The sequence below is a fragment of the Culex quinquefasciatus genome, chromosome 3, assembly GCF_015732765.1.
Source record: "Culex quinquefasciatus strain JHB chromosome 3, VPISU_Cqui_1.0_pri_paternal, whole genome shotgun sequence".
In the NCBI taxonomy this organism is placed as follows: domain Eukaryota; kingdom Metazoa; phylum Arthropoda; class Insecta; order Diptera; family Culicidae; genus Culex; species Culex quinquefasciatus.
Genome location: NC_051863.1, coordinates 54,104,215 through 54,114,405, shown reverse-complemented (window position 1 = coordinate 54,114,405; position 10,191 = coordinate 54,104,215). Strand labels below are relative to the sequence as shown.

Below are 10,191 nucleotides of genomic sequence, written 5' to 3'. Positions count from 1 at the left end.
AATGCGTGGCGAGCGAAGCTCGCTGGGCAGTTTGACAGCTGCGCTGTCAACAAAACAATCGTGAGTGGTAAGTTGTCCGCACAAATTTCAAGCTTTCAAGAAATATGATCACAAAAACAATCATTTCGACGAGCTCCTGCCATCGCTGGCGTCCGCCAGCCTGTCCATCACACACTCTTCACGGCCGTGTGGTTGCATTTCGGAGCGCAGCATCCCTTCTCGCAAATTGGTGTTAATACCCTTTTACGAAGGGAAAAGCCAACTCGTCGCGGCGCAGGGGTTAGAAGCCACCGTGTCCACCCGGACACGGTGGTCCGACGACTATTGTGCGTCGTTACGTGACGGAGGAGAGGGGTAGCCCGGCAGGAAGCCAACGATTATGACGTTTTTCGGGCGATTCCGACGAAAAGACGAAGGAAAATGCCAACCTCTTTTGTTGCCCCGAGTGGCTATTCAGAATGTCACGAACCGACTGGACATGGCCGTGTGGGTGGTGTATTTGTGGACGGGCTTAACCTGGCTGGGCATTTATGCAAATGCAGGACGCTGCTGGGACGACACAAAGACGGACGGAAGAAGCACATTCCCGGGCTTCCGGGCCCGTATGTGACGCTTTACGACGTCCGATATTTGCTGTGAATTTGTTTTAAATGTGTCGAGCTGGAGATTTTTACGACCACTTTCGCCGGAAGCTGTGCACCACTGCTTCTCCGGAACGAGAAAAGGGTTGCCCGGCCCGAGAAGAATGGGCTAATCAGACGGGTTTTATTGCTATTTTATTTCTTCTGGCAAACTATCTCCGGGCAGTGTAGCGAGGCTGTGGTCACGGAATTTGCAGAGACGTGGTCCCGCTGGGTTTCCGCCGCTGACGTCTCGGTCCACTTCCGGGCATTATGGGTTGGCTGCAGTTCAAACCATATGTTTTGCGAGTGTGGTGCACCGAGCGAGAAGATATATGGGAGGGTTGCCCGGGACACCCGGAGAAAACTTCACACAGAGATAAAAATAGACTCTCGAATTACGCTTTAAACTCGATTCCCAGTCCAATCTTGGTGGCGTGGTCGGCGCTGGTCCACTGTACGAGGAGCTGCATCCTGCACACATATCCTTGGGAGCTGCACCGTGTTCACGCTGAAGAAAACGATACTTTATATCCTGTCTCGAGCAATATTTTGTCCTTTGTGAGCGTCGTCCTCCTCGCTAGTTCAGTCCAATTGCTTTTATGTGAAGTTCCATTCCTGCAAATAATAGATTTCCCGGAGAACCAGACCGGCGAGAGCTTCTTATGTCCCCCGTCCCACGCGCAGCAATCGGTTATTGGAATGATGACGATGCCATCACCGGCTGCTCAATCCTTTCCTTTGTGCGCGCACAAGGAGAGCCCCCCTGCCGAGCGTGGACAACGACGAGTCACATGGCCCCCGGCCGTAGCAGGCTCACCGAAAGACGACCCGTTGAGGTTAGGAAGGACTCGCGCGGCAAATTAAAATGTCAATATTGGCTGTGTGTATTGTCTTCGAGTCCACCGGGACTCTGACGTCATACGTCATAACCAAGACGTTCGGGCCACAACTGTGCCTGACAGCTTCGCAGCGCAATCCTCCAGACGCTGGGTGGATAATCCTTCTCCCGGTGCTGAGGACGTCTCTGATTGACACTGGTAATGGATATTGGTCCTTGTCCTCGGCGCGCTGCATGTGCCGATAGTGGCACAGGAAAGGATTAGATCCACGCTGCACTCGAACCAATCAAAATATCATCTTACACACCGAGGTGGAAGGTTTGCCCGAACTGTTTTCCGTTGACATTTGAATATGGGTTTACCCCTTTTTCCGACAACATCTGCGCGTCCCAAAATGCACCAGCTGATATTCAGCTGATTATCCGGGCTCATTCAGAAAAAAAGAATCCTTTCATTGTTTACCCTCCCCGACGACGATCGTTTTCACTTTTTCCGGGGCTACGCCCCGCGCAATCCAAAATTTCGATTTTATTACAAAAAATCGGCCTCCAGCTGTATCTCCGGCGTACGCCTCGGATCAATCGCCGTCCAACTAACCTACAAAACGCGCTCGTTGACAGCTTGTCGACAAACTCCAAACAACTCCTTCCCGCGGCGGTCGCGGGAACTCCACGCGTGTACGGGATGTGTGTTTTTGCCTCCTCTCTCTCGATTTATTATTCATTCATGGCTCGCGTCGATGTTCTGGAAAGGTGTGTGTCGGGAACATGATGGTTACGCGCCGCGCGCGGATGAAAGCAAGAGTTAGAGGTTAGAATTCCCGGAAGGTGACGCGACGGGTGCAGCGCTCGTGCGTATGGTAATTGCGTTAGTGTTGTTTTTTGTCGTGAACCTGCACGGGTTGAATTAAAAGGATCTACGGGAAGAGCCACCCGAGAGAGGACAATTAAAATTGTCTGAAAGGAACGGAGCAAAACAAAGGGAGCGAGAATAGTGCGTCGTACTTTTTTTTTTATACCCGGAGAAGAGATGAAAAAGAACCTTCCCGAGAGGAAGTGTGATTGCCCCGTGCGCCACTTCAGCGCGTTTAATATTCTAACCTCAAAGGGCATAAATTTCGTCCCGGGGTCGAACTGTCCGAGCATCCTTTGTCAACGGATCGGAAGATTCTCGGAAGACTTATTTATACATTCACGCGACCCTTCCGGCCGCTGCTCCTAAGCTGATAATGGGCACCGTCATAAAAATCGACGCTCGACACATACGTTGCCGTAGAATGACTCCGGACGCCGGATTAGTGGCCAAACAAAGGTTTGAAGACGGTCTCCCCGGGAGAGCGCAAATTTGAATAGGACTAATCGCCTCCTGGACCGGCCATAAAACGTCCCCGGACGTGACTTGACTGACCGGCGAACCCCAAATCCCACACCCTGTGATCATATTTCTTGAAAGCCAGGAAAAAAAAAATCAATCACTCACCTTGAATTTCACGCGTTTTGCACGCAGAAAAACAAATCAAAACAACCCGTTCCCACGCGCTTCTGACGTTTGGCAAACAAATGACGCCCGAGCCCACCTGTCAAACGTGTCAAACGACCCAGTGAGTGAACGTTCCCACGCTTCAGCTCGAAAATGACAAATCAAAATTGGTGCGCGCACTCAAAGAAAAACTGACCTCGGGGGTCGTAAATTCTTCACTGACCCCGGTCAACAATGGGCAAGGAGTGCGCTATCATGATTATCCTTTTTCTTCTGTTGTTGTTTAGGTTTCTTGACGGGGTTTCACTGGCTGCTGTTACCAGGAAGGAGGTGGCGAACAAAAGGATACGATCGTCAGATCGTTATCGGCACGGTTTGATTTATCGATTGGGTCCTGCTGGGATCACTGCCTCGTTTTTTTTTTAAAAGAAGTTATTCTCGAGAATCATTCTTCCGATGAAATAAAGTGAGTTGAATTTTTAATTTCGATTCTCGCGAGAGAAAAAAAAAGCATCCTAAACTTTTCGATTTCGTTACGAACCAGTTTGGGGTCACCTGGACTCGTGCCCAGCACACTTTCCCTCTTTGGGCAGGGGTTAAAAAATGGCCGGAAATTTACATAAAGCTAACCCCACGGGGAAGAGGCAGCACATGCCACCGGAATCGGCTCCCGAAGAAGGGTGGGTGTAAACAAAGACCGGGTGCGCGCGTAGCACATGCTCATCTTTTTTTAAGGCCGGATTTTTTTCTATCGTTTTTATCGTTTTTATTGATCGGGAAAAAAATCCGAGGTCACAGCAGATGAACTTATGGGTCCAGGGTGACATTTTTTTCTTGAATGCACCTCGTCGCACAAAAGAGGGCTAAACAATATCTCGAGAAATATTAATTTAAAATGCATTTTTGATGAATGACGACCAAGACGACGACGGCGGCGTTCACGATCTAGAGAGGCGCGAGCTCCGCGTGGGCGCCCTTGCATAATAACAATATTGCCGTTTTCTCATTAATCCGTTCTCGGTTGAGGTAGAGGAGGTAATCTTTGCGATCGCGCAAAAGCCGGCCACTCCCAAGAACCTGCGCGGCGAAAGATCACGTCGATATTGAAACATCTCTCATAACGTCATCCGGGATATATGGGATGGTCCAGACGACGGTCCACGGCGATGACAGCGAGACCCGTGGGCGCAAAACAATGCCCTCGCAGAAAATTGACTGCCTGCCCGCCCGAGTTGTCACCCGCCTCTTGCAACAATATCTGGACCTGGGGAGCTGGTCCGCAGCAAACGAGAGAGAGAGGAACACCCCGTAATTAGAGGGTTAGGAGACTATGGTTACGTCTTACTCGGTCCGGAACCGTCTGCGGACACGCGCGCGTTGGAGACACTCTATCATTATTTCGTGGCCGCCCCCACTGAAGACCTGGAGGTCCCGGTGTGAACGCTACGTGAAGGTTCGCGCTTCGTGATTCGATGCCCACAATGATTAATTGTCACATCGTTGGGTTCGCAATGTGCGTGTCGCCAACGCTGAAGAGGCGTTGAAGCTGCGGATAGCTGTAATTTAATTATGATATCCGCAGCCGGACCGAAGGCGCCTTCGGCGCGAACCCATTAGTACCACATGGGTCATTATCGGGTGTGGCGTGAAAAATGAAGTGAAAATTTTCAATTTTTCACCGCCAAATTAAAACCAATACACAGAGGGCTGTCCCTCGTCCACCCGAGAGTGTCCCGAAAGCCATAATCTATTCACCACATGTTTCAATCCTGCGTGAAACGTGCTCGGAATGTAATGGATCCGAACCGAAGTCGATTCTAAACTTTTTCTTTCTCCCCCGTCCCGGCGCTTTCCCGGCATTCGCTTTTTTTTATTGGCCTTGTCAGGACAATAAAATAAATGTATCTTCGGTCCCCTAGCCCACCGCAGTCGTTCCGGTATCGATAGCTTGTTAGCTCAAACACACGCTACGAAAGTGATTACATCCATTGATCATCTTTAACCGTCGGCGGACCACTTGTCCACCGTTTGACACTTTCCGGCCGATTGGACACGGCGCAACTGGCGCGCGAACCGATCTCCATTTTTTATTAAAAAGTGGCGAATTTCCATACTCCCCGGACCAAGATTGTAAACTCCGAGTAACGTCCGAGGTTTTCCCCCGGTCACGAGAGCCATAAAAGTCGTAAATAGAAAAGCGGGAAAAGCACGGAGCAAGAGGACACCATCTGCTGCCCATCTCGGATCATATATAAATATGCGGACATTTATATTCTACCGGTCCCGTTTGCCGACCAAGTCGGCGGTGGCGGCGGAACTGGCCCCCGACGTATGTAGCGCCACCAACCCGGGGGCGAAAGTGGACTCCAATCGGACGACACCGGAAAGTTGCCCTCATTTGTATTCAAATACGTACGTCACTATTTCTCCGAGGGTCGTTTACGGCGGCGGCGGAAGTTATGGGCCAGGACCACGTGTGGATTACGAGCGCGGCCACGGGTTCCACCCCCCAGCTCAACTTGGGTTTTTTTGTGATCATATTTCTTGAAAGCTTGGAAAAATTTCGAACTAAACTTACCGTTTCGGCGAGGCCCAACGCGTTTGATGTCGATTGTTTACAAACAATCGGTTTGACATTTGGCGCGCACGGCGCGCGGACTACACTGCACCAAAAAGCACTCCCACAAATGTTTGATGAATTTCATGAAGAAAAAAAATCGCGCAATAAATATTTTAATTAATTTTCATCAAAGGCAAAACGCGCAGTGCGATTTTAAAAGAGTCGAAATGTTTTCACCCCGCGCGTAAACAGGACATCGAATTTATGTAAATATCATTCGATTCCCCCTTAGAGCTGTGTGTGACCAAAGGGGAAGCTCTCTCGCATTCCACACCCGGAAAATCGGGCAAACCAGGCAGATGCAGCTGCATTTTTGTGCGCTCTCAATCCCTCTCGAGCATAAATATTTATCTGCAAGTTTTTCGCGATGAATCGCGACATTTTTGTCGGTGCAATTTTTGATTTTTCTTTTTTTTTTCTCCTTTTCCCATTTGCAGAACCCAGCAACTACGTGTGCAGCACGTGCAAAACCAAATACCATTCGGCGTGGCGGCTGGTGCAGCATGTCCAGCACGCCCACCGGGTGCAGATCTACGAGGTGGTATCGCTGGTTGATGACGAGGACGATGACGCGTGTGACGAGCAGATGCGGCAAGAGGAAGCTCAGGAGGTTGAGGAGGTTAGTAAGGTCCCGGAGGTCGTTGCGGAGCGACGCACCGAGGTGGAAGTTGAGTCGAAGCCGGTCGAGGCCAACGAGCCGGAAGCGCTGCTGGCGCAGAGTGGCAAGTCCAGCTCGATGAACAACCTGAGCGGCAGCTCGAACTGTTCCAGCGGAAATACGAGCGCGAGTTCGCGCGGCAGTGGCATTAATATACTGCAGAGTCAGCTGCAGATGCAGCAACAGCAGCAAGCCCAGCAACCTCCCCGTGATTCCCAAAGTCTTCCACCACCCGGTCTGCGACACCATCCGTTGCTTCCACCGCCGGAAATGCACGCGAACCCTTTCGGTTTGCTACGCATGCCCCCGACCATGAACCATCATCCGCACTCCCCTCTTTTCGGTGGCCACCGCGGTCACCACGACTTTCGCATGGAACACCTCATGTCCGAGCAGTTTCGCAACCATGGTCTCAATCTGGCAGCGGCTGCAGTCGCAGCGGCGAACCAGCTGAAGACCGTGGAGCGACCTCCCTCGCTACCCGGCGCCACCCCCGGAATCGTGCTGGAACCGCACATGGATTTTTACTCGCAGCGCTTGCGACAACTCGCCGGCACGACCAGCCCCGGAACTAACCCAAACACCACATCCAACTCGCCGAGCCCGCGCAAGCAGCAGCATTCGCCGCCGACGTCCTTTGCGAGTCCCTCCCCCTCTCAGCTTCCGCCCACCCCGTTGACCAACAACTCGCGACCTCAGAGCCTGACCCCGCCCGAGAAGCACACCGAGCTGGGCGGACTCGACACCGGAAGCATTACGAACACCCCGCGATCGGCGTCGACTCCACCGAACAAGCAGACCCAGAACAGCGGTGAATACTCGTGTGAGTTCTGCGGCAAGAAGTTTCGCTTCCAGAGCAATCTGTTGGTGCATCGTCGAACGCACACGGAGGAGTTGCCGTTCAAGTGCGGAAGTTGTGACTATTCGTGCATGGATGCGCTGAAGCTGAAGCAGCACATGCGAGTTCATGGGGATGGGGGTAGTGACGATGTGATGAGCCAGCCGGAATCGCTGGAGTCGGACATGGACGAAGATTCGGACGGCGAGCTGATGGACGCCGAGGATATTGAGGACAATGACAACGAGGATGAAGACCAGGACGATGCGCTGGGAGAGGAAGCGGAAGACCTGAGCATGAGCAGTACGCAGAGTCACGCCAAGAAGGACGGCCACATGCAGATGTCGTCGTCGCTGGTCGGTGAACTGATGGACAAGTTTGGTCTGTCGAACATTGCCCAGTACTCGGAAGCGTACAAGCAAGCCCTGCAGGAGTCGGGAAACGCGCTTAAGCTGCAGCTGACTAGCAAAGACCGTGACAACAACAACAGCGCCATTCCAATTCCCGGACTGGCCGAGAAGTTGAACGGCCTGCCGGCGGCACTCCGCATCAAGGAGGAACTCGCCAAGAATATGCTGCAGCACCACAACCCCCAACTGCCACAAGTTCCTTTGTTCAACCCGTTCGAGAACCCCTTTGAAGCGTCGAAGCGCATGAAGCTCGAAGGAGGAGAGAGTTGGTGGAACCTGCCCGGCCTGCACCGAAACGAGTCGCTGTTCGAGAACATGAAGCCGAGCCGTGACCGCAGCGGGCTCGTGCACCCTATGATGAAGAAGGAAAACAACAGGAATCGCAACGACACGTGCGAGTACTGCGGCAAGGTGTTCAAGAACTGCTCCAACCTGACCGTCCACCGGCGCAGCCATACCGGCGAGAAACCCTACAAGTGCGAACTCTGCTCGTACGCGTGCGCCCAAAGCTCCAAACTCACCCGCCACATGAAGACGCACGGCCGGCTCGGCAAGGACGTCTACCGGTGTCGCTTCTGCGAGATGCCCTTCAGCGTGCCCTCCACCCTCGAGAAGCACATGCGCAAGTGCGTCGTCAACCAGGGCAAACTCCAGCAGCAGCACGCGGCCCGCGAGCAGCAACGCGAACTCCAAGCCCAACAGCGCGAACTTCAACACCTCCAGCACCAGCAGCAACTTGCCGCGGCCGCCGCCCACCAGCAGCAGCTCGCAGCCCAGCAGCAGATGCAGATGGCCGCCCTCCAGCAACCGCCCCGAGATCTCCAAATGATCCCGCTTTCCTCACCTCCCCAACCCCCATCCCAGCTGTTGCTACCTCCACTGCCACCCCCAATCATCTCCCTGTCGACCGAACAGCAGCACCCCTCGGAACAGCGACCCTCCTCCTCCAGCAGCAATCCCGGCAGCTCCAACCCCACCCCGCTCATCAAGGAGGAAGCGGCCACGGCATGACTTTACCCACCTCCACCCCCGTCGTGGAGCGCCGGCCCCGGCCCAGCCGGCTACCAGATGATGATGCCCCGCATCGTCTACTAGAAAGGAACCCGGACGGAAGGTACGAGATCAATCCTTTCAACTCACACTTCGTCAAAACCGGGTCGTTCCGACCCAAATCCCCCTCAACCCTGTGATCATATTTCTCGAAAGCTTGGAAAATTTCACTCACCTCTAAACAGTTCGTCGCCGCTTTGTTTACAAACACGCGCGACAAGTGACGTTTGACGAAGTTTGAGTTGGGGCAACCCAAAATTGGGTTGCGTTGGGATCTTCTAAGTTCCGTTCGCTTTACCTTTGCTTGTCGAACTGGGGCGCGGTAATTAATTACGCTCCAGTTTGGCGGTGATTTTACACACAGAAACATACACGCAGAAATTAGAGGCATTAATACCAAAGTTTAAACGCAGCAGCGCGAGAAGACACAATTTACTAGTGAAAGATTTTTTATTTCCCGAAACTTTTTTTATTACCTTGTACATATTAGACGATAAGTGATAAAAACAGAAGCATTTAATTTAGTTAATGAAAATGATAAATTATTTCCAAACCTACCCTCACATTTTGCGACAAGCGACGCGCAAAACTTGTACATTCTTCCTTTTACACATTAAGAGAAAACTAGTAGCGTTTAGATCGAAAACACTGTCAAATTCAAAACATGAAAAACAATAAAAAAATTAAAAACGTAAAAAAATCAAAACCGACCGTTACCGTGTCGAAGTTGTTGGCTCGAGGAAAGGCGACCCTATTTCTTTCTGTTGATTCCCTATTTTTTCCCCCGTCACCCTCACCCTATTTCACTCTCTCTCTCTGCGTCTTTGTAAGATAACTGTTTAGGCTAATTGAAGAATCACCCTAGTTTTGTTCGATTCGGTTTCAGTGCTCTTATTAGAAATCTTAGTTCTCTTTTATTCTCTTCGGTACCCCCCTTGTTGGCGTTAGCGTTTCCCGTTCTCCGTTTAGTTTTTTGCTGTAAATATAGTTGTAATCGCGACGACATTTTCGACGTTTTTGTACCATATTCCAACCGCGGGCGAAGAACTTTTTTTTGTATTTGCTAGGTTCTACGTTAAGACTGATCTATTTTCTCTACGTTCTTTTTAGTGTAATCTTTATTGGGTTATTTATTGGATTTTTTCTTTGTATACTTTTTAGTCAGTTGCATTCTGGAAAATTGTACAGAATTGCCGCGCAAAATTATTATCAAAAAAACACGCACCAAATTGTTTATCTAATTGTAATTAATTAAACGCAGTCACAACTTTTTAACAATCAGCACAAAATTCGTTTACAATTCCAATTCCCGTTTGCTGACAAACAATAGTTTGACATTCCTACGTAACGCAAAAGGACACGTTTGCCCTACAAAATCAATCAAGAAAGACATAAAATAAAACAAATCTCAAGCAAATGTTGAGCGATGGTGTAAAATTGCATTTTGATCGAGTTAAGGGAAACAGTTGATTTTTAAGAAACGTTTTAAGGCAACACACTGCAACTAACAAAACAAAAAAAGAGAAAAGAAAATCACACACACGAAGATTCCTATTAAACATTATGAATTTATGTAAATGTACAAATTGAACCTAAGTATAAAGCAAAAAAGGCGACGATGAAGGAGAAAAAAATCAAGTAATAAAATGCAAACGAAAAAAAACGTAGTAATTT

At 50.4% G+C, this 10,191-nt stretch overlaps 1 protein-coding gene across 1 annotated transcript; it reads left to right on the top strand.

Moving 5' to 3' along the window:
• The first annotated feature begins 5,198 nt into the window (after window positions 1–5,198).
• LOC6043781 (B-cell lymphoma/leukemia 11A) lies at window positions 5,199–10,170 on the top strand. Its single transcript, XM_001861347.2, has 3 exons — window positions 5,199–5,328; window positions 5,375–5,464; window positions 5,999–10,170. The coding sequence occupies exons 1-3, from the start codon at window positions 5,199–5,201 to the stop codon at window positions 8,476–8,478; spliced, it is 2,700 nt and encodes an 899-aa protein (XP_001861382.2). The 3' UTR covers window positions 8,479–10,170.
• Window positions 10,171–10,191: the final 21 nt, after the last annotated feature.

Coding starts and splice junctions, on each gene's coding strand:
- LOC6043781 (XM_001861347.2), top strand. CDS start 5,199: ATGCGGACATTTATATTCTACCGGTCCCGTTTGCCGACCAAGTCGGCG. Junction 5,329..5,374: donor CAATCGGACGACACCGGAAA/GTTGCCCTCATT, acceptor TATTTCTCCGAG/GGTCGTTTACGGCGGCGGCG. Junction 5,465..5,998: donor CACCCCCCAGCTCAACTTGG/GTTTTTTTGTGA, acceptor TCCCATTTGCAG/AACCCAGCAACTACGTGTGC.